We start from the raw sequence: 24,438 nt of genomic DNA, 5'->3' as shown, positions 1-24,438 counted from the left end.
TGTTTGCATTTCCAATTAGCTATTCAGCTCTTTTCTTCATCGAGAATACTTAGAAATCCTTTATTTCATTAAAGGCCTGTTTTCTGTCCTGTAAGATTACAGTCATCTTTGCATAGAGATTCTTGGATATAAGCCAGTATCTTTTGCCTCTTTGAATATCATATTCCAAGCTTTCCACTCCTTTTAAGTGGTAATTGCTAGGTCCTGTGATCCTAACTATGGTTCCATGGTACTTGAACTCTTTCTTTCTGGCTGTTTGTAGGTATTTTTTTCTTTGACCCATAGGTCCTAGATTTTAGCTATGACATTCTGTGGAATTTTCATTTTGGGGTTTCTTTCAAGGTGACCACTAGACTATTTAAATTTTCCCTTTGCCTTCTGGTTCTAATAGGTCTGGGCAGTTTTTATTCATGATTTCCTGAAATATAGTATCTAGACTTTTGTTTTTTATAGGGCAAGATTTTTCAGTAGTCTGATGATTGCTGCTTTATCTCTCCTTGATCTCTTTTCTAGGTCAGTCTTTTTTAATAGGATATACTTTGTTTTCTGGTTTTTTTCAGTCTTTTAATTTTGTTCTAGTATTTCCTCTTGTCTCACAGAGCCGTTGATCTCTGTCCAGTTTATTCTAATTTTCAAAAATACTCTTGAGTCAGGTTTTACCTCTTGTTCTAAGATATTTATTCTCCTTTCCATTCTTTCCTCAAGAGTTCTCCTCCCCTTTCCCATTCTTATCTTTAGAGCTCTCATTTCATTTGTACCATCATCTTTTAATTCTTCATTTCTTCCATGAGTTCAGTCAGTCTCCCCGCCTCAAGTATCTCCCCACTCCAGTACATTTTCCACTCAGCTACAAATTGATCTTCTTAAAGCTCAAGTTTGATTTTCTCTCTGTCTCTCTCTCTCTTTCTCTCTCTCTCTCTCTCTCTCATACACGTGCACACAGACACACACACACCAATTGAGTCAACTCCAGAGGCTCCCTATTTCTTCCAAGGTCAGATATAAAATCTTGTTTGGTTTCTAAAGTCCTCCATCATATGGATTCTTCCCACTTTTCCAGTCTTCTTATACCTTACATCCCGCTATGTATTCTGTGATCCAGTTAAGTCTGGCCTCCTTGCTGTTCTTCGAACTAGATTCTTCATCTCCTGATTCTGAGTATTTTTACTTGCTATTTCCCCATGCCTAGAATTTTTTCCCTCCTCATCTCTGCCTTCTAACTTCCCTGGCTTCCTTCAATTCATAGCTAAAATCCTGCCATCTGTGAGAAGCCCTTCCCAACTCACCTTGCTCCTAATGCCTTCCCTCTGTTGATTACCTCTGATTTATCTCATGTATATCTTGTTTGTACGTAATTATTCTCATGTTTTCTCCCCCATTAGGCTATAAGCTTCTTGAGAGCAGTGATTGTGTTTCTTCCTTTCTCGTATTCCCAGTGCTTAGCATGGTGCCTGGCACATACTAAGCGCTTAATAAATGTTTGTTGACTTATTGTTGAGCATCCTTGACTCCATTGAATTTGTCTATTGTCAGTGATTTCTTATGTTTATTCATTCTTTCCAGCCTTAGTTCCTGAATTGGAACTTTGTGTCTGGGCTCCATTCTGTGCGCTTCTAGAAGGAATGCTGGCATCCTCTTTTATTGATCTGTACTATCTGGGGTGTGGGGAATGAGCAGCCATGTTCTCTAGTACCTCTGGAGCTGCTGGCCAGCCCACTGTGCTTGTACCAACACTGATATACACGCAGTGGCCTGTTCTGGGAGGTTCTGATTCTGAGCACCTGCCAATTATTGCCTTCCTCGTCTAAGCCTCAGTTCTGGTCAGAGCAGCACAGGTATGTGTCCCTGTCTCCTTGCCCAAGCACAGCATCAGGCTCTAGGGTTCCCTGCCTTGTGTTCCCTGAGCACATCTCAGAGCTGGGGTTTTCTTGCTGTACCCCTTACCTAGGGCCAGCAGGTTTGTTTGGGGATTTTTGTTGTTCAGACCTGGCATAGCAAAATGTATTTAATTTGGGCAAGTAGGTGGAGTAGTGGATGGAGTGCTAGACTTCCTGCTTCAGATCTTACAAGTTATGTGACCGTGGGCAAGTCACTTCACCTCTGTCAGCCCCAGTTTCCTCGTCTGTAAAATAATAATAGAACCTGCCTCCCAAGATTGTTATGAGGATTAAGTGAAATAAGGTACAAAGCACTTGTAAAAAGTGCTACATATATAAATTCTCAATAATCCATCAGTTAAGCACCTACTATGTCTCAGGCACTCTGCTAAGCACTGGGTAAATTCTGTTATTATGAGATGAATGTTTACTCTAATTTCCCTTTGTAATTCTCCGTCATTTTTTAATACTTTTTGGAGCCATTCTGCTCTTGTAACTCACTCTGCTGTCTTGGGGAGAGTCCACCGAGAATGATTTTTTAAAAATTCAATAAAAGCATATTAGTTGGGAAATAGTGCTGTAGTCTCTATAAGAAGTGTTTCCGGTACTAATTTGTCTCTGGCTCTTCTTTTCCATACAAAGTTGACTCCTACCCTGAATCTAATCTTAACTGACAACTGATGTTAGCCAACTTCCTTTCATCTGTCTTAGAGTGAAGGAAACAGGAAGGAATCTGTTCATTGGGTTTTCCCAATCATGGAAACCACCAAACTACCTATAATCTTTTTGTTAAATATATGCAGAGCTGTAAGTGCTTATTATAGAATTATTTTCCATTCTCTTGACTTTTATATCACAAAAACAGCTTTCTCAGTAGTGGTTTCATATTGACATAATTCATAGGAGATCAGTAAATGGGGCCCCCTGAGACTTGAGATATAGAAGATTTTTTCATTCCTGGTAAATGGTTTCTTTCTCTCTGACCCATAACCCTTCTAGGATAACATGAAGAACCTAGAGTTGGAAGTTGTCAGTCTGCAAAAGGAAAAGGAAGACTTGATCCTTTTACTTAATTCAGCAAAGAAGGATGTGAACCAAGCCAAGTAAGGACCAAATCATCAGTTCTCCTGAGCACTCTGGGGAAGGCACCTTGGTAAACACTTGGGGGTGGCTGGGGAGGATCCAGAGAGGACTCAGTTGATTCGCACAATGGGGTCACAACCTAGTTTGAAAGACAAGACACAAACACACAAAAAGCTACTCACACGGTTTCAGAGCGGGAAGTGATTTACTGTGTAGTCACCTAGTCTAACCTGGGCCTGAGCATGACTCCCTTCTACAACCGCCCCGACAAGGGCATCCAGGCTCCATTTGAAGCACTTCAGTGGTGGGACCAAAACTTACTTTTCCAAAAATTAGTATATTGTATAAATCTATAAAAGAGGGGAGATCTTTCCATATATCCCCATTTCTTCTATAGCAGTGCTTCCCAAAATGTTTAGGGTTCTGACATCCCATCACGATTTGATTTCTCAACATCTTTCCCCTCACAGATATTTTAAACAACCACCAAAGGCAACAGAAGAGGCAACTTTTTTATGGACAATGATTTCATTGGAAGTTTTTAAGAGGGAGATCACTTTAGAATAGGGGATGGTCAAGGAAGTCTCTGAGTTAGTTGAGATTTGTGAACTGTAGGAGTCTTTTTTCCATGTAATAATGTGTAATAGAGCTTTGGAATGAATCCATTGCTACAGGAGACTTCCTCAGCCAGCCATTGGTCAGTTCCAAACAATACTAAAGAGTACCCCAAGCTGCCCCAATGCTGTGCTTCGCTGATTATCCCACCTTCCCTTTCCTTGACATGGCACGTATTTGTCACATCTGATTTCCTCTACAGACTTAGAAAATGGATGTATTGCTTCTGGCAAATCTAAGGTTAAACTGTTCTCTAGGATGTGGTGGTAGAGGGTGAAGTGGAGTTGATTGTGGTCTCCTTCTTGTATAGTCAAACAGATGAATGCAAGACTTAGCCTTGTCTCTGGCTTTAGCAGGCACCCATTATGCAAGAAAATTCTTCTGACTGGGCTAGAGGAGGGCATGTGATCTCTCCTATGCCTCCTGCTGAGCACTAAGGTCAGGCCGCCCAGTCTAGGATTGTAGCATTTGGCATCAGGGTTGAACGCTTGGTTTTACTGCACTTTTATACAGGTTGAGTGAGCGTCGTCGGAAACGACTCCAGGAGCTCGAAGGACAGATTGTTGACCTGAAGAAAAAATTGAATGAGCAATCGAAGCTTCTGAAGTTAAAAGAATCCACAGAGCACACGGTCTCGAAACTTAACCAGGAGATACGGGTAATGAACAGTCCTTGAAAATACTGCCTTTGCTTTGACCCTGAGATTCCACAAATTGGGTGCATTTGTAAGAACAAAGTCCCCATAAACACCAGAATATTTATAGTTGTACCTTTTTGTGGTGACCAAGAATTTGGAAAAGATTAGCTGCCCGTTGATAGGAGACTGAAAAAACAAAATGTGATACATTAATGCGTTGTAAGAAATGATGAAAAAAGCACCAAAAGACTTAACATGAACAAGGTTAAGTAAGCAAAGCCAGGAGAACAATGTATACCATGACCACAGTAATGTAAATGGGGACAACGACAGAAAAACAATGGAAAGTGAAAGGTATGAACTTAAGGAGGACAAGCCTGGTCCCAAAGAAGAGATGTGAGAAGACACCTCCCCTCACTCCTCTACCGAAGTGGGAGGTCTATGGGTGTGGAACACTGCATATATTTTTAGATTTTTGTTTTGTTTTGTGAGGCAATTAGGGTTAAGTGACTTGCCCAGGGTCACACAGCTACTAAGTGTCAAGTGTCTGGTCTGAGACCAGATTTGAACTCGGGTCCTCCTGATTCCAGGACCAGTGCTCTATCCACTTTGTCACCTAGCTGCACCTAGATTTTTATATATATAGTTCACTTCTGCTGAGGGTTTTTCTCTTCTTCCTTTTTCTTTTTTCTCTGAGAAATTATTTGTTGTATTGGATGGGTTTTTGGCACATGTGGGTAAGTCAGAGGGGAAATTTAGGTGATATGAAAACAAAAGATGTCAATAAAAATGTTTAATTTTTTTTATGCCCCATTTGGAGTTTCTAACCACTGCTTCCACCTGGATTTATTCCATGTGGGTGTCCTCTAGTTAGAGAGGTGGCAGGAAGGACTGTAAATTTCTGTATTAGGGAATACTTAGGGTAACTGCTATTGGCAGAATCTAAATGGTATAACCCTACTTTAACCTCTAATAAAGTTCTTACTTTAATGCTTTTCCTTCCAGCACATCTCCAAATTCATTGGTGACATCCTGACTCCTTGCCTTCATCAAGCCCATTCTTGATATCACCTAGGAAGGTGACACACACCTTCCAAGTACTATAAGGGTTTCAGCATGTGTGACTAACTACGTTGTCTCTATAGAACCCCTTGGAAATCATTGTCAGTTGAGTGGGCTGTTAAATTGTTTAAACATTGAAACTCAGCGGAAATTTCCTGCCACTTCTATTACATACATCATTTCACATGTTTCAAAATCTGAAACCCAGGGGGCAGCTAGGTGGCGCAGTGGATAGAGCACCGGCCCTGAAGTCAGGAGGACCTGAGTTCAAATCCAACCTGAGACCTAACATTTGACACTTACTAGCTGTGTGACCCTGGGCAAGTCACTTAACCCCAACTGCCCCCAAAAAAATCCGAAATTCAGATTTCACTTGTATCTACCTTTGTGGATTTAAAACAAAAATGATTAGTATATTTTGTTTTTATATCACTTTACTTTCATTATCTAATGTGTCCCTCGCCCCTCCCCCGCTCAGCAAACCAGCACTTACAAGGAAGAATAGAAAAGAAGGGAGGGAGGGAGGGAAGGAGGTGGAGCAGTTCAGTAAAACTAAGCGAAACATCAGCCAAGACTAACAGCATATGCCGTTCATGCCGCACTCACGGTTCTACACTTTTGCAAAGAAGTGAGGGAGGAGTTGGTGCCACATTTGGTCGTTATAATTTCACAGTGTTCCGTTTCGTTGTTATTATTCTTTCCATTTACATTGTGCTAGTCCCGTGTGCGTGTGCCTGGGTTAGTTTACCTCACTCTGTATTAGCCCATACACAACTTGCCGTGTTTCCCTGTGTTATGCATATTCATCCTCTCTTATGGCACAGTAATATTCCGTTGCATTCATGTACCACGACGTGTGTAGCCATTCCCCAGTTGATGGGCATGTACTTTATTTCCAGATCTTTGCTACTACTTTTTTTTTTTTTTTTTTTTTTTTTTTTGTTACTACAATTACAATTTGCTGCTATGAATATTTTGAGGCATTTGGGAACTTTGTGTTTATCATTGACCTCCTTGACACATATAATAGTGGAATCTCAGAGTCAAAGGGGATGAAATATTTGTTGATTTCTAAAGTGGCTCATTAATCTCTACTTGGAAATCCCAGTCAGGAGCAGAATTAGATTGTAGCCACAGCAAAATTCAGACGTTGGTGCTGAGTCTGTTCATGTGCACGTGGGCTCAGAGACGAGTAATCCTCATTTTTTTCCCTCTAGTTGATGAAAAGCCAAAGAGTACAGCTGATGCGTCAGATGAAAGAAGATGCTGAAAAGTTTAGACATTGGAAACAACAAAAGGACAAGGAAGTAATCCAGCTTAAGGAACGAGTGAGTTCCCTCATGATTCCTTAAGAGCCTTTGACTTGGTCAAAGTCAATAAAAAAAGTCAAAGTCAGTACATGAAGTACTATACAAGTACTATACAAGTACAATAAAGTCAGTCAAAGTCAAAGCTGCCAGCTGTTATTCGTAGTTTCTTCTGAAACAGGTAGTGTCCCTACAAATTAAAGCATTCACCAAATGTTTGTTGTGCACCTACTATGTGCAAGATTCTATTCAAGGCAAGCTGGTCTAGTGGAACTCTGGTTTGGGGAGTCAGTACATGAGATCTTGTCCCAGCTTTGCCACTAGCTGGTTGTGTGACCTTGAGCACGTCCCTTCACCTCTTTGAGGTAGTTTCCTTATCTACAAAATGGGGATAATAATCACTAGGCCGCCTTCATAGTAGGATTGTTGTGAGATAAATGAGATAATGTTTATGAAAACACCTTTTGGAATTTATAGTGCTCTGGGAATGTGCAGTGCTAATTTTAGGACAAGGTAGCTTCTCTCCAAGAATCTGTAATCCTCGTGGAGAGGTGGGACGTAGCAGTGGTAACTATACAAGAATAAATGTAAGAAAAAGCAAAGTGTGCAAATGCTATGTGAGACAGAGACGAGTTAAGGAAGGATTCAGAAGAAGAAGAGGGGCCGTTCCTGGCTGGGGCCAGAGGAGTGGTTGAGTCTTCATCTGACATTCCACAGTGTTTTCATTTGTACTGTTTGATGCCTCTCTGATCAGAGGGAGAGAGAAAGAAAGAGAGGCAGATAGAGATAGACAGGTAGATAGATATCTGTCTCTATATACCTACGTATCTCCCTATAACTACAGCTGTCAATATCTGTCTTAAATAATCTGCCTCCCTGGCAAAGTGGAGCTCCTCTCCAGCTTGGTGTCCCATGGCTTGGCTGCCTGAGTAGCACGTCTCCTTTCCTATCTGCCAAGCATTGGGACTCTCTGGAGAGTAGGAGAACAGTTGTCTCATGCTGGAGGTTTCTACCCTCTGGCAGCATGCAGTCAGTCAAAAATAGATACGGGACCCCAGGTTTTGGGTGCTGCCAGTTCCCAGTGCCAGTGAGAGAGAGAGGGAGCTGGAGAATGGTTCCTTTTGATCTTGTGTTATAAGCTGGTTTTCAGCGAGCACCATGAGAGAGCATGTTCGGACTCAAACTTCTCTCTTCTTAGGATCGTAAGAGGCAGTATGAACTCCTAAAGCTCGAAAAAGACTTCCGGAAACAATCCAATGTCCTCAGACGGAAAACTGAGGAGGTAAGAACTCTGCATCTTGTTCTATGTCGCTTTCTCCAGTCTGCTCTTACTGCTGAGGCGTCCGTGTCCATTCTTGAGGTGAGCCCACGTCCTCTCCCGTACTGAGGGGGTAATTAGAGAACCATTGCCGACCAACCAGTCAAGTTAGCAGGTTGGCCAGCTTTGATCAGAAGGCCCTCTGGTCCACATCACCTAAAGCGTGGGTCTAAAACCCTGATGGAAGGGGGAGGACGGGAATATAGTGGTAATGTAAGGAGCTAGTGCGATGGTTTCTAAGCACTGAAGAAAGCGTCACTGAGATTTTTCTAAAACTATGCTGGAAACTTTCAGCAAGAACACATATGTGTTGCTATGAGGTCTGAGGCTGTTCCTCGACATTTGTCCCTCTTCTAGGTTCAGAACAGTAGTGATATACCTGTGGAGCTGTGAAGTCAAAACTAGTTCCCATGTGACTCAGAGCCCATAGATTTGTCTTTGCTTTTACTGGGATGGGAATACTTGCTCCTCACTCCTCCTCAAGCCAACAGAAATGTGTACCGTTTAGGCAGCAGCTGCCAACAAGCGCCTCAGGGATGCTCTCCAGAAACAACGGGAGGCTGCAGATAAGCGGAAAGAGAGCCAGAGCCGAGGGATGGAAGGAACTGCAGTTCGGGTGAAGGTACTGACCAAATGAACTTGAGGACAGAGGGAGAAATGACTGCTTGGGCTTTAAGGAGCACGTTAGATTGGAAGCTTTTGGGGCACAGAGACTGGCTTTTGCTTATTTTTGTGTCCCTGGCGTTTAGCACAATGCCTGGAACATAGTAGGTGCTTAATAAGTGTTTATTGATTGAATACTTAAATAGAGATTTCAAAATAATGATTTGTTTCCCCCTGGGAAACTATGCTCCCTGAAGACATGAAGGACTTTGACCTGGTAACTAAATGAATTCAGCAAACATTTTTAAATATCTACTATGTGATAGGCACTGGGGCCATAAGTATATATGAGGCAGCTAGGTGGCACTGCAGTGGATAGGGCACTGGGCCTGGAGTCAGGAAGACCTGAATTCAAATCTGGTCTCAGACACTTACTAGCTATGTGACCCTGGGCACATCACTTTACCTGTGTTTGTCCTCGGTTTCTTTGACTATAAAATGGGAATAATAACAGCATCTGCATCCAAGGATTGTTGTGAGAATCAGTGGGATAATGTTTGTAAAAGGCACTTAGCCCAGTGCCTGCCACAGAGTAGGCATATGTGAAGATAAACAGTCCTACACCTCCAGGAGCTTCCCTTCGGGGGGGGCGGGGAGGGGCTCAAGATACTAAGTTTACTTAGATAAATATATGTAAAGTTATACAAAGTTACTCCGTGGAGGAGAGAGCATTGACTCCTGACAGGATCAAGACAGGCTTCCTGAAAGAGGTGGCAGGTAGGCTGTGCTTCAAAGGAAGCACGGGGTCCTGAGAGGTGGCATCGGGGAGCAGCGGGACGTTCCAGGTATTGGAGACTACAGAGGTAAGAGAGGAAATGGCACATACAGGACACAGCCCAAAATCTCAACCAGAAAGGTAGGCAGGATCCAAGTGTGGAGAGGCTGAACATGTATTTTATCCAAGAAGCAGCAGGGAGCAAATGATAGTTTTATTCATTCTGCTAACATTTATTAAGGGCCTGTTGTGCACTGGGTGCTAGCACAAAGACACATGAAGTCCCTACCCTCAAGGAGTTTACTTTTTATTGGGGGGACACAACATGAACAAAGATAAAAAAAGTACTTTCTTGGGGAAGAGGGAAATTAGCAACTGGGAAGATCAAGATAGACCTTAAGGAAAAGGGTAGCCTTGGAGCTGAGCTTTAAAGGAAACTAGGAATTCTGGGAAGCAAAATTATGGAAGGCATGCTTACCTGACTTGGAATTAGCCTGCACAAAAAGAAGGACCCAGAAGGCAGTACATGAAAAATAGCATCTGGTTCAGTTTGGCACATTGAGTGCATGTAGGGGGGTGATAGAGAGCCAATAAGCCAAGGATGGTGGGCTGGAGCCAGATTAGGGAGGGCTTTCAGTGCAATTAGAAGGAGCTGAGGGGCAGCTAGGTGACACAGTGAATAGAGCTCTGGCCTTGGGGGCAGGAGGACCTGAGTTCAAATCCGGCCTCAGACACTTAACACTTACTAGCTGTGTGACCCTGGGCAAGTCACTTAACCCCAGTCGCCTCACCAAAAAAAAAAAAAAAAGGGAGCTGCATGATGATAGAGGTGCTAATTAACACTCTAGTAGGGGGAGAAGAGATGTGTCCCTTTGAAACCTTCAGGCCCTCAAAGTTATTTAGGGGGTTAAGACAGACCAAGCACCTGGCAGTAGATTGGGTCTTTTCTGAGGTTTTGAAGAGAGGAAAGAGAAAGGAGGGTTCATAGAATAAATTAGTGTAGAAAAGAAGTAGAAGGTGATGAAAGTCCATGAATAGAATGTTAATAGAGAAAAAGAAAATCAGCATCATCTACAGGTTCCCATCAGTTGAACAAACTGTAGTATGTGAATGTGACAGAATATTATTGTGCTAGAAGAAATGATGAGAGGGATGACTTAAAAGGCCCCTTGGTAGCATGAGCTGATGCAGAACAAAATAAAGAGAACAGCTCATACAAGGACAAGAGCATTAGAAAGAAATCATCGGGAACTTTGCTGGAGTTGGAAGCCATGTGGCCAAGGGCTGAGGACTGAGTAAGAAGACGGGAAGTGGACGCAAGCACCGACAGCTTTTTCTAGGAGTTTGGCTGAAAAAGAGAGAGAGGGCGCGGTGGAATCTAGTGAAAGTTTTTTCAAGATAGTGGCATATTGGAAGACAGATCAAAACCATGACCGTCCCTCCATGGGGGTGATGTGGAGGGAAGGGGTCGGGAGTTGAAGAACTGAACAGCTAGGGTGTTTGCGGGGGCTCCAAAGGTATGTTGAATTACCTTAGCTTAAGGGTAGGGGTTGTAGTTAAGGGAGAGATAGTGAAATGAATTTAGTGGATGAAGTGGAGAAATAACAGATTGTTTTGTGGCTTATCAGACACATCCTGTAGCTCTTTAGGGTATCATGGTTAACAACTTTATGTTATATTACGTTTTTTCAGCTCTAGGCAAAAATAGGATGTCGTTACTTGGTAATTGCCCAACCGACTAGATGAAATTGTCACAGGGCTGAATCCAGCCTTTATGGTCTAGATGTTCTGTTATCTCTGACATAGACCTCCATGATATTTTACTTGTCTCTCTCTTCTAGAATTGGCTTGGAAATGAAGTAGAGGTTATGGTCAGTACTGAAGAAGCCAAACGCCATCTGAATGACCTTCTTGAAGATCGAAAGATACTAGCTCAGGAACTCGTTCAGCTCAAACAGAAAAAAGACGCTGGAGAAAACCTACCCCCCAAACTCCGGGTGAGTGCCCATGAGAAAAAATGTGGCCAGCACTGGTATTCCATAGTCCCTTCATGCTCAAGAGAATCTCTTTCCTTAGATGGGGGGGGGGGGGGGGGAGTTTTTTGTATACTTTACTTGGCTTTTCAGTATAACTAATCAAGTTCATGATGGTTTCCATTCTACTCTTAATTCCAAGAATAGGAACTTGTAAAAAAAATTCTAAAGCTTCAAATGTCTGTGTACACAAATACCCAGAGTATAGGCAATAAGCAAGATAAACTAGAGGTCCAAGTCGGAGCCAGATTTGGCCTTATAGACAACACTGAGATTTGGTGGGGTGAAACCCCAGACTCAAATGTGGTTCTGGATATATATGCCCCGTTCAGAAGAAATGGGATAGGCAAAAACAGAAAGGAGGATGGTATTGTATATTAAGAAAGTATGCTTTTGCAAGGAAGTCAACAAACCATAAGGGGTTACATAATGGAAAGTATATGGGTGAAGATCATTGGAAAGAGAAAACAGAATCCATTTTGTCATTAGCGTGTACTATATGTAGACCACCTGCACAGAAATGAAATGGGAAATGTTCAGGAAACATCACAAGCTTGGCACAGAGACATGCTACAATCATGGTGGGGGACTTCAATTATCCAGATGTCTGCCCTTTCTCCCTCTGCCAAAAGCCAGAACAGCAAAGAACTTTTTGAATTGTCCTGGTAGACTTGTCCAACAGGGAAGAATGTTTGCTGTTTCCTTGGGAGGAAATGATGATTTCCCGTTAAAGTTTGTGGTAGAGCAAAAGAAAGGCGTGCAGAGTCCAACATGTACCCCAGAGTTTTGGAGAGCAGATTTCAAAGGGTTCAGAGGGTTGGATTGTGGTTCTACAGGTGAAATCAGCCTAGAAAGGATGGATTACTCCTGAATGAAATTCTGAAGACTCAAAAGAAAACAATTCCACTGAGAAAAAAAAAATGTGAGTTGTTTGAAGAGACTAATATGACTGCACAGAGAACCAACCAACCATCTTATATTTTAAAAGGATATATAGTGAAGATGTAAGAAAGGGAAGTCAGAAGTTGAATGACAAAGTATTGCATTATGCTTGAGCCCCGAATCCTTGTTTGTATAGACATGGCCATGTTGCAGACAGACCTTTTCTTGTAGGAACTTTAACTAGGATAAGTGAATGAGGGTATAGAATGAATGTACAGACAGAGAAAGTCTAAGCTTGGCCTTTCAGTGGTACTCTTAGATAAGATCTTAACAGGTTTTTTATTGTTGTTGTTTTTTGTTTGTTTGTTTGTTTTTGCTTTTTGGTGAGGCAGTGGGGTTAAGTGACTTGCCCAGGGTCACACAGCTAGTAAGTGTCAGGTGTCTGAGGCCGGATTTGAACTCGGGTCCTCCTGACTGCAAGGCTGGTGCTCTATCTACTGCACCATCTCGCTGCCCCCCAGAGTTTTTATGTATTGGGTTTTACCCCCCCACCTTGTTTTTTAAAGAGAGATTGACTATTTCCTCCTCTATCTTAGCTATCATCCTTTGTTACATTTACTTACGATTTTTTGGTGTGTTGGTGTTGTTTCTATTTACATTATTGTAGTTACTGTGTATATTGTTTTCTTTGCTCCATTTACTTAACTCTGCATCAATTCCTATAGGTCTTTCCATGCTTCTCTGTATTCATCACACATCATTTCTTACAGCACAGTAATATTCCATTACGTTCGTGTACCACGATTTGTTTAGCCACTCTCCAGTTGATGGACATTTACTTTGTTTCCAATTCTTAGCTATCGCAAAAAAAGGTTACTATAAATATTTTGGAGTATAGGGAACTTTTTTCTTCTCGATGGCTTCCTTGGAGTGTGAGCCTAGTAATAGAGACTCTGGTACAAAGGGTATGGACATTTTAGGCACTTGATTTGCATAATTCCCAATTGCTTTCCCAAATGCTTGTACCTTTTCACTGCTCATGTTGGTGACAGCAACATAGTGATGTGCCTATCTTTCCACAACCCTTCCAACATTGACTTGTCAATTTTTGTCATTTTTGCCAATTTGCAGGGTGTGTAACTTCAGGGTTATTTTGGTTCTGCTTAACATTTTTATCAGTCATTTGGATAAAAGGATGGGTGGCATCATTATTAGCTTTATGCCACCTGCAAGTTAAGATAGCTAATGCACTAGATGGCAAAATCAGTATCCAGAAAGATTTTAGAAGCTATTTGGTGCAGTGGATTGATCAGTGGACCTGAAGTCAGGAAGACCTGAGTTCAAATGTGGCCTCAGGCATTTACTAGCTGTGTGAACCTGGGCAATTCATTTAACTTCTGTTTGCCTCAGTTTCCTAAGCCCCGTAAAATGGGAATGCTAATAACACCTACCTCCTGGGGTTGTTGTGAGGAGCAAATGAGATACTGTTTGTAAAGCATTTTGCAAACTTTAAAGCATTATGTAAATGCTAGTTGTTGTTATTAAATTGGACTCAATCAAATAAGATGAAATTAGAGGGATAAATGTGAATTCTTACAGTTGAGTTTAAGAAATCAACTTCAGCAGGGAAGGACAAAAATGGGAAATGGTGACATAAAAGGCGCCCATTAAAAATTATTTTAATGCAGATTAAAACAACTCTAGGGCACCACCTCACACCTCTCAGAAATGATAAATGCTAGAGAGGCTGAGGGGAAAATAGGCACACTAATACACTGCTGGTGGAGTAGGGGACTCATCCGGCCATTCTGGAGACCAATTTGGAACTACGCCCAAAGGACTACAAAACTGGCCATACCCTTTGATCCAGCAACACCATTACTAAGTCTGTGTCTCAAAGAGATAAAGGAAAAGGACCTATTTGTACAAAAAAAAATTGATAACAGCTCTTTTTGTGGTGGCAAAGAATTGGAAAGCGAGGGGGTGCTCATCAGTCGGGGGGGTGGCTGAACGAACTGGCAGATGAGTGTGAATGAGTACTATTGTGCCATAAGAAATGATGAGGGGAGTGGTTTCAGAAAAACCATGACAAGATCTATGTGAACTGATGCAAAGTGAAGTGAAAAGAACCAGGAGATCATTGTGCACAGTAACAGCAGCGTTGTAGTGATGATCACCTGTGAAAGATCAACACAATGATCCAACACAGTCCAAAGGACTGATGATGAAAAGATGCTATCCCCCTCCAGAGAGAGAACTGAGGACCTCTGAGTGCCGATTGGAGTAGAATTTCCTCACTTTCTGTATCTTTCTTGCTTTCTTTGAAATATGGCTAATATGGAATATTTTTGTATGATTTCACACGTATAATTGACACCATATTGCTTGCCTTCTTAGTGGGTCGGGGAGGGAGGAGAGAAGGAAAGAGTTTGGGAATGTTAAAAATGAATAACATTGAAAAAATTAAGAATTGCTTTAAAAAGAAAGCTTCATAAAATGAGGAAGTCAGAGTTAAACTAGCAGTTCATCTGAAAGAGATCTGGGGATTTTATCAAACTGCTCAACATGAGGCAGCGGTGGGATCTGGGCTGCGTTGAGAAGCGTCGCTCTCAGAAATAAGGAGGGGATGGTCCCATTGTCCTATGTACTGGTAAGTCCGTTCTGTGCAGCCCGTTCTAGAAAGGAAATTTATAAGCTGGAGAAACCTCCAAAGGAGGGCAGCCGGGTTGGTGAGAGGCTTTGAGTCATTGTCACAGAGGATCTGTTGAAAGAACTGGGGGTAGTTGGCCTGGAGAAGCAAAGGCTCAGAGGGGACTTGTTCATGGTTTTCAAGCATTTTGAGGTGACATTTTAGAGGAAGAATTAGGCTTTTTCGCTTGGCCCCGGAGGAATAATGGGTGGACGTTGCGAAGAACCAAATTGAATCAGTTTAACTTTTCGGTCATTCCTGATAAATCTCAGGCTTCCTTATTCATTAATGTTCATTTCCTTTTCTGGTGTGGTTGTATTTAGTCTGTACTTTGTTCATCTGGTTTTGCATTATTTAACAAAGGGCTTTCCATATTTCTATGTATGTTTTGTATTTGTACGTTTTCCTTACATTGTTGTATTCTTTACATTAATGTATCATAATCTAGTTTACTATTCCTCTATTGTGGAACATTAGGCTGCTTCCCTTTTCTTGTAATTACAAATAATACTGCTATGAAAACTTGAACCGAGAACTCTTGTTTTGTTTTAGATAATATTTTCAGGGTATATTCCCAGCCATGGAGTCATTAGGTCAAAGGGTATGATTATTTTTTCTAACTTCTACTGCACAATGCCAGATTGCTTTCCAAAAAAAATTCTGCAAGTTTGCAATTCCATCAGCAATGAATTATATTGTTTGTTTCTTCACAGCCATGCCAGTGGTTTTGTTGCCTTTAATTATTTTTGCTTTTTTGGTGGGAGAGAGGTGATAACCTTAAAATTGTCTTAACTTGCATCTCTTTCATTATTAGTGATGTTGAGCATTAGAGTTTTTTTTCTTTTTTTTAATTTATTTATTTATTTATTTTTAGTTTTCAACATTTACTTCCATGAGATTTTGAGTTCCAAATTTTCCCCCATCTCGTCCCTTCCCCCACCCCACAATGGCATGCATCCTGAATACCCCTTCCCCTGATCTGCCCTCCCTTCTATCTCTCCCCTCCTCTTATCGCCTTCCTTTTCAGTTTTCCTGTAGGGCATGATAGATTCTATATCCCGTTTCCTGTATATCTTATTTCCCAGTTGCATGTGAAAACAAGGGTTTTTTTTTTTTAATTTAGCTTTTTTTTCAGATCTATTTTCTCCCCTTCCTACCCTTCCCTTTTCCCCCACTGTGAAAAAAAAGGAAGAAAGAAAAGCAAAATACATTCCTGAATTGTCCGTGTCCAGAAATTCTATCTCAGTCTACACCCTCCGTCCATCACCTCTCGGTAGCATGTTTCAGCATCAGTCCTCTGTAATCATGATTGGTCGTTTCGGGAATCAGAATTCTTAAGTGTTTCAAAGTTGTTTGTCTTTACAATGCTGTTGTTAGAGTCTAAGCTGTTATCCTGGTTATGTTCATTTCACTCTCCATCAATTCATGCAAGTATTCCCAGGTTTCTCTGAAACCATCCCCTTCGTCATCTCTTACCGCCTAATAGGATTCCATTAGATTCATATATCATAATTTATTCAGCCATTGCCCAACTGAGGGGTACCCATTTAGTTTCTAGTTCCTTGTGAACACAAAAAGCTTCTGTCAAGACTTTTGTACGTATGAATTCTTTCTGTGATCTCTTTGAGATATAGGCCTAGTAGTCGTAAAGCTGGGTCCAAGGGTATGCACAATTTAGTAATTTGAAGGGGGGAGGGAGGGAGGAGAGGTTATAGTTTCAAGCTGCTTTCAAGAATGACTAGACCAATTCACAGGTCCACTACCTCTCCAACATGTCATTTTCCTTTCTCATCAACTTTGCTAATCTAATGGAATTGAGATGGGACCTCAGATTTGGTTTAATTTACATTTCCCTAATTTTAATGATTCAGAGCATTTTTCTATGGCTATCAATAACTTGAATTTCTTAGAAAAACTGCTTGTTTGTATCCAGTTACTAATTAGAGAATTGCTCTTACTATAAATTCAGATTGGATCCTGTATATTAGAAATGAGTTCCTTATCAGAGAAACCTACTGCAAATATTTTTTTCCCCAAATATCTGTTTCCCTTCTAATTTTAACTGCATTGGTTTTACTTGTGCGAAAACTCTTTAATTTTATGTAATCAAAACTGTCCGTTTTATGTTGTGTGGTTTTCTCTGTCCCTTGTTTGATCACAAACCCTTCCCCTACCCACAGATCCTCGCTCTCCTCATTTGTTTATGATGCCCCAATTTATGTTGCTCCTGTCTGGAGCTCATTTGGAGGTTATTTTGGTATAAGGTGTGGGGTATAGATCTATACCTAGTTCTGATAGGGTCTTGTCCAGTTTTCTGAGCAGTTGTTTGTTTGGTTTGGTTTTTGTAATGGTGAGTTCTTACCCCGGTAGCTGGGGTCTTTGGGTTGATCAAACACCAGTCTGCTGGGCTTGTTTGCTTCTGTGTGTTTTGTTCTGAATCTGTTCCCCAGATTGACCTCTCTGTTTCTTAACTAATACCAAACCATTTTCATGATTTCTGCTTTGTAGTATAGTTTTTTATCTGCCACTGACTTCTAGAGTCTCCTTCCTTCTCACTTTTTTTCATGATTTCCCTTGAGAGTCCTGACTTTTTTTTCTTCCAGATGAATCATTATTTTTTCTAACTCCCTAAAGTAACCTTTTGGTAGTTTGATTGGCATGATCCTAAATAAGCAAATTAATTTAGGTAGTATCGTCATTTGATTATCTTGATTTGGCTAGCCTATCCACGAGTGATATTTCATCAGTTATTTCGTTCTTTATTTGTGTAAAAAGTGTTTTGTAGTTGTATTCAGATGGTTCCTGTGTGTGTCTTGGCAGGTAGGTTCCCAAGTATTTTATGTAGTCTGTAATTATTTAAGTGAAATTTCTCTTTCTACTTGTTCCTGCTGGGTTTTGTTGGCAATATGCAGAAATGTCGATGATTTATGTAGATTTATTTTCTACCCTGCTATTTGGTTTTAAATTATTTAATTTTTTTTTTTAGTTGATTCTCTGGCGTTCTTTAAGTAAACCATCATCTTGGCAAAAGGCGACCTTTTTTTTTTTCCTTTTTGCCTAGGCTTATGCCCTCACTTGATTTTTCTTCATTGTTAGTACTATATTAAATAGTGGTGACGATAATGGACATGCTTGCTTTACCCTATCTTATTGGAAAGGCTGCTCCCTACTTTATCTCCATTACATATAATGTTGGCTATTCATTTTACATAAATACTGTTTATCGTATTGAGAAAAGGTCCATTTATCCCTGTGGAGTTTGTTTGTTTTTTAAACGAGTGAATACCATGTCTTGTCAAAAGCCTTTTCTGCAACTGTTGATATAGCCATGTGGTTTTTGTTGTTCTTGTTATTAAATATGTTCAATTATGTTGATAGTTTTCCTGATACCTGCAATCCTGGCGTAAATCCAACCTGGTCAGAGTGTATAGTCTTTCTTGACATATTGCTATAATCTCTTTGTTAACATTGAAAAATTCTACACCAGCGTTGATTAGGGATACTAATTAGTCTAGAGTTTTTGTTCTCCCTTTTGACTCTCCCTTGATTAGATATCAGGGCCGTCTTTGTTTTATAGAAGGATTTTGGTAGGTATTTCTGAAACTGCTTATGTACTGTTAGAATTAATTTTTGTTTGAATATTTGATAGAATTCACTTGTAAATTTATCTAGTTCTAGGGTTTTTTTCTTTGGGAGTTCATTTATGATTTGTTCAGTTATTTTCCAAAATTGGGTTATTTAAGGCATTTCTTTCTTTATTACCATTTTCCATTTCTTCTGTTAATCTAAGCAATTTTGCAAATGTTCATCCCTTTCAGGTTGTCAGTTTTATTGACATAATTTGGGCAATATAATTTCTACTAATTTCCTCTGTTCATTTCCTGGGAATTCATTTTTTTCATTTTTGATACTGGTAACTTTATTTTCCTCTCCCTTTTTTTTAAAAGTCAAATTACCCAATCTGTTCTGTTGATTTTTTTTTTTTAACAGCTCCTAGCTTTATTTATTAAGTCAGTGTTTGCTTTTTTCCTTTCAATTTTGTTACACTCTTATTTTCAAATTTTCTATTTTGGAGTTTAGTTAGAGGGTTTTAATTTCTTGATTTTTCTAGTTTCGAGTAATGTCTCAGGTAAATTGTTAACAATTTGTGCTTCCTCTTTTGAAAATTGTTCATATCCTTTGATCATTTATCTAATGTGTGTACTAGGAGCTGTCTTCCTAAATTTTTAACAGTTCCTTATATATTTTATATGTTCATAGTTGTTCTCTAAAAATAATGTTTCTTCAGTCTAAAACTCTCTCCAGCTTTTCCCCTTAGGAAAGTGAGAACCAAAATAAAGGCCTTCCTTTGAAAGGGCTTAATGATGTTTACTTCTCCAGATAGGATTAGAGCCTCTCCACCCACTGCTTGTGTTTGACTCCACCACTTACCCCAAGGCAGTGTCCTCCTGCATTTAAAGTTGAGATTTTGATCACTGGAAGGAATTTTTTTCAGTCCTGGAAGAAAGTAATCTGGGAGGGCACTGAGTAGTTCTGGAATGTTAACCCAAAACTGTATTTTTTTAATATGTTATTCTCTTTTCTTGTTCAGGATTCTCATAAGTGTCACCTTACATTGTCTTGGAGGCAAGAGTCAGGTTGAAAAGCGTGAGGAAATATGCCAGTTTCCACCACCTCTCTCTCTCCAAACTAGAAATGGCTTAGATAGAGATAATGATAAATTAAATAAAATTGCTTCTGGCAGTTGAGCCAGTCACAAGATTACACTATTAGTATTAAAAAAATTTTTTCATCAAAAACATTCATAATGACCAGGCAGGGTTTCTACCTGACATGCAAGACTGGTTCAACATCAGGAAAACTCAGTAGGAGATAATATATAAAGGGGGGAGGGGACTCCAAAAAATGTGATTGTTTTAGTGGATGTAATAAAACTTGTGATAAAATCCAGTCTTTATACTTTAACACACACACACACACACACACACACACACACACACACACACTCCTCAACACAGTAAAAAGGGCTCTTAACCCAGGAGCCAACATAATAAGTAATGGAAAAATGTTCCCACCAAAATGAGTCCCAAACAAGGATGCCTGTTTTCTCTGCTTTTATTTGACACGTATTCAAACTATAATAAGACAAGAAACAATTATTAGGCAAATCAACATTAGAAATGTAAAGGTTAAAATATTATTTGCAGTTGACATGATAGCATATCTAGAAAATCCATTTGTCTCTATCAAGAAATTAATGAGGGACAGTTAGGTGGTGATCCACCGTCCCTGGAGTCAGGAGGGCCTGAGTTCAAATCCAGCCTCAGACACATGACACTCACTAGTTGTTTGACTCTGGGCAAGTCACTTAACCCCAATTGCCTCCCCCCCCAAAAAAAAAAATTAATGGAGGAAATAAATGAGTTTAGCAAAGTTGCAGGATACAAGATTAACCCCACGATAATCTTTTGCATTCTTATTTATTAGCAACATTTTTTTTAAAACCATAAACAAGAAACCCCATTTACAACAAATGTCAATGATTTAGGTATTAACGTACCTATGACACATGAGGACAATCGTAAAACTAATGACTGAAATAAAGGAAAAATCTAAATTGGAGGAATACTCAAGGTTCATGAGTAAGTCATATTAATAAAGTAAAATGGCAAATACTCTCCAAATCAATTTATATTTTTAATTCAATACCAATCACAATATCAAGGGATTTCTTTATAGGACTGGATAAAATCAGTAAATTTATATGAAAAAAAGTAAACTGCTAAGAATATTCAGAAGACACCTTGGGGTCTGGCTGACTGGGGCTAAAGGTGAAGATGGCGTTCAGTCCAGATTTTAAAATGTATTACAAAGCAGTTATCGAAACAATCTGGAAAAGGAAGAAAAAGTCAAGAAATAAGTCATAATAAAATAGCTAGCATTTACATAGCACTCTAAAGTTAGCAAAGTGCTTTACATTTGTTGACCCTTTTGATCAATGAAATGTAATAAATGAGCAAGACACTGCTTCTTTGCTCCTTCTCCCTTGACCCCTCCATCCTTCCCTACAGAGGCGGACATATTTACTTGCTGATCTGCAAAATTGTGCATTAGATGATTCTGTCACAAAACAGATAGAGAGCCTGGAGACTGAGATGGAGCTCAGGTAAGAGGATTGTCCCTAAAACGCTGGAAAGACTCATAGTTGATTTCATATTGGAAACTAGATTTCTTCTGGCTGTACGGAATTAATATGTAAATTCAACAGCTGTTGTGTGAAAGGCCTCATTTGTGAAGGTGGAAGATCGTAGCATCTGGAGAAATGCAGAGCCAGTTCAACAAAACCTGAATCCTTGAGAATAGTTTAAAGGAGCGAGAGTAGAATTCTCTGGATCCCGATACTGGGTGGGACCTTTAAAGGTGATGTTATCCAACCCTTTCTTTGATAGAGAAGGAAACAGCGCCTAAGTTCCTTGTCCAAGGTTAGTGACAGAGCCAAGGCTTCTAGGCTAGTGCTGTATGCCATGTGGTTTCTGCAGTCATGTTGGCTAGAAACCTGGAAGAATTTTTATGGTATTCTTTTTTATTTACTTAGGATCATAGACTTTTCGAGCTAAAAGGGACAATCTCTAACATCTAGCAGCGCCTGCTGTTTCTTAGTCTTGGGATGCATTTACAAATCATAAATATTTGAGTGCCTGGTTTTCCCAGAGCACTGAGGATGAGGAGATCAAGAAGAACAGGGGCATAGGCCTTGCTCTCAAGTGTAAGGTGTGTATGCGTAGATTGATGAAGGAATTCGAGAGAGTGTGTCAAGCAGAGAGTGAAAAGAGTCGCTTTAAGCAGAGATGGCTTCCTGACCAAGGTGAGCCTTGAGCTGGGTTTTGAAATACGGGATGAACATTAAGTGCTGAAGTGTAGAAAGTCCAGAGAAAGTGGAAGAAGGGAGGGAAAGCGGGCGAAAGGCAGAGTCATTAACACTGCTTCTTTGACCCTGGGTCCAAGGACTTGGGAGGAGTCATGTTTTCTCTCCTGTGCCCTTTATCAACTTAATCATGTACAGTATTTACTAATTGTCTCATGTGCATTTATATTATTTACTTGAAATCCTCGATATTGCTTTCTAAGTATGGAGACAATGTCTTCTCCTTCTTTGTATCCCCCACAGCACCTAACTAGCCTACCGCTGAACTAGCTGTATGAGCTGAGGTGATCACTAAGTACTTAGTCCATTGGCAGATTACGTAAGGACTCCTCTCCTGATGGTTCAGTTCGCATCAGAAGTCAGCCACTGAGCTAATTGGGAAAGGGTTCAATAAAATTAGAAGGTTTTCTGGGCCAGCCACATTTATCCAAAGAACTCTTGGGACCAAGGCTTTGACTGGGGGGTGGGGGGTGGGGGTGGGGAGGGCCTAAGGATTTAGAGCTGTAAAGACCCTTAGAAATTGTCTAGTTCAGGGGACAGCTAGGTGGTGCAGTGGATAGAGCACTGGCCCTGGAGTCAAGAGGACCTAAGTTCAAATCCAGCCTCAGACACATGACACTTAACTAGCTGTGTGACCCTGGGCAAGTCACTTAACCCTGATTTCCTAGCAAAAAAAGAAATTGTCTAATCCAGCCCCAGAGAAAGAAATCAAGGCCTAGAGAGGAGAAGTAATTTGCCCAAGGGACCACACAGCTAGTAAGTGCCAGAAACCATGTCTCTGCTTCCAAATTCAGTTCTTTTGGCACTGTTGGGCCTTGGGATACCTCAGACTAGCCCCCAGTCACATAAGCCTAGGGTAACCCTGGGACACTCAGGGCAAAATATATGTAATAATATAACATCTGATATATATTAGATTTAATAAAACTAATAATATAAATAATATAGTATCTAATATATATTAGATATAATATGTATCTTTGATTTCATGGATTGTTAGAAAAGTCTCCTCAGGGCTCATAGGTCCCTTAGAAATCAAGTCCACCTATCCTCATTTTACAGATGAGGACGCTGAGGACAAGAGGTTTAGCGATTTGGCCAGTAGCCACACAGCTCATCTGTGTCTGAAGCAGGATTTGAACCCAGGCCTTCCTGACTTCAGGTCCAGTGCCCTTTCCACCATGCCGTGCTGTCTCCTTAGGCTTCAGGCAGCCTAGCAGTGAACGGCATTGTTTCTCTTCCTGAAGGAGTGCCCAAATTGCTGACCTGCAACAGAAATTGCTGGACGCAGACAATGAAGATAGGGCAAAGCACCGCTGGGAAAATATCGCCACCATTCTGGAGGCAAAGTGCGCTCTCAGATACTTGATGGGAGAGGTAAGCTTCACTGGTTACTGGGAGGTGAGGACATAGCCATGTGGATGCAGATGGGATGTTGGCCTGGGAGTTTGCTTATCATACTCGACTTTAACATGTGACTGACAAATCAGATTAGCTGTCAGGGGAAAGCCTGACGGAAGGAAAGATGCAAGTACAAGACTTCACCTGGCTTTTCAAAAACATGGCAGTAATAGGTCAGGGCTATGTACTAGACTCAGAGGACGATGTCAGTCAGCAGGTTTGGGCCTTTTGTGGTGGGGTCGGAGAGGGGAGTTGGAGGAGCGAGGATCAGGGTAGGATTTTTTATTTATTTATTTATTTATTTATTTTTAAGAAAAGAAGTCCTAGATTCCTAGCCTGAAGAAGAGATGGCCAAGGATTGGCTCTCCTGGTATACACGTTAGGCTGGTCCAAGGGTGGGGAACCTGCAGCCTCGAGGCCACATTTTTGTGGCCCTCTAGGTCCTCAAGTGCGGCCCTTTGACCGAATCCAAACTTCACAGAATAAATCCCCTTCATAAAATTATAATCACCTGTTCCATTTTGACTGCGGTCCAAACAGGAGATCGGAGCTTAACTTGCTACAGGAGAAGGGTATGAACTGATTCGGTTAAATTGGCCCATTTAGGCATTTTCATAGGAGGCAGGTGAACAGTGTGAAACAATTGGAAGTATTAACACCATTTGTAAATTTCTGTTCTTTTCCCCAAAGCCAACCTCTCTATGTGTGATCTCATCCCATCCTTATCTTCTCCAGCAGATTTCCCCCACCATCATCCCCATTCTCTCTAATAACATTCAGGCTCTCCCTATGGGTTCCTTCCCTATTGCCTACAAACACTTAAGTCTCCCCCATCCTTCAAAAATACTAGATGCTACAATACAAAAATACTGCCATACCTGCCAGCTGTCGACCTATATTTCTCCTCACCTTCTCAGCTATCTGTATTCTCCTCTCAATTCTAAATCCTCAACAATCTGGCTTCCAACCTCATCATTCTCCTGAAACTACTCCCTTCATGATTTCTTAATTGCCAAATCTAAGGCCCTGTTGTCTTTCCTCATCCTTCGTGACCTCTCTGCCGCATTGGTCACTGTTGACCGCCTTCTCTTCCCAGGATACCCTTCTCCTCTCTTGGTTCTCTTGCCTGTCTTTTGCCATATCTTCATCCATATCGAATCCACTGATGTGCCCATACCACCAGTAGCTGTGGTTTGAGCTGCCCCCCCCCCCCCCCCCCCCCCCCCCCCCC

General features: G+C 40.8%; 1 protein-coding gene across 1 annotated transcript in view; it reads left to right on the top strand.

Moving 5' to 3' along the window:
* KIF4A (kinesin family member 4A) overlaps nucleotides 1-24,438 on the top strand; it is a 79,979-nt gene that overhangs the window by 43,457 nt on the left and 12,084 nt on the right. Inside the window, exons 15-22 of the mRNA XM_027836821.1 lie at nucleotides 2,877-2,980; nucleotides 4,089-4,233; nucleotides 6,492-6,602; nucleotides 7,780-7,863; nucleotides 8,408-8,521; nucleotides 11,119-11,274; nucleotides 20,953-21,047; nucleotides 23,054-23,183. Of these exons, the coding sequence (XP_027692622.1) occupies nucleotides 2,877-2,980; nucleotides 4,089-4,233; nucleotides 6,492-6,602; nucleotides 7,780-7,863; nucleotides 8,408-8,521; nucleotides 11,119-11,274; nucleotides 20,953-21,047; nucleotides 23,054-23,183 (939 nt within the window). The remainder of the gene's footprint in view (nucleotides 1-2,876; nucleotides 2,981-4,088; nucleotides 4,234-6,491; nucleotides 6,603-7,779; nucleotides 7,864-8,407; nucleotides 8,522-11,118; nucleotides 11,275-20,952; nucleotides 21,048-23,053; nucleotides 23,184-24,438) is intronic.

The sequence above is a fragment of the Vombatus ursinus genome, unplaced genomic scaffold (genome assembly GCF_900497805.2).
Source record: "Vombatus ursinus unplaced genomic scaffold, bare-nosed wombat genome assembly UNPS02014819.1, whole genome shotgun sequence".
Classification (NCBI taxonomy): domain Eukaryota; kingdom Metazoa; phylum Chordata; class Mammalia; order Diprotodontia; family Vombatidae; genus Vombatus; species Vombatus ursinus.
This window is presented reverse-complemented; position numbering and strand designations above follow the sequence as displayed.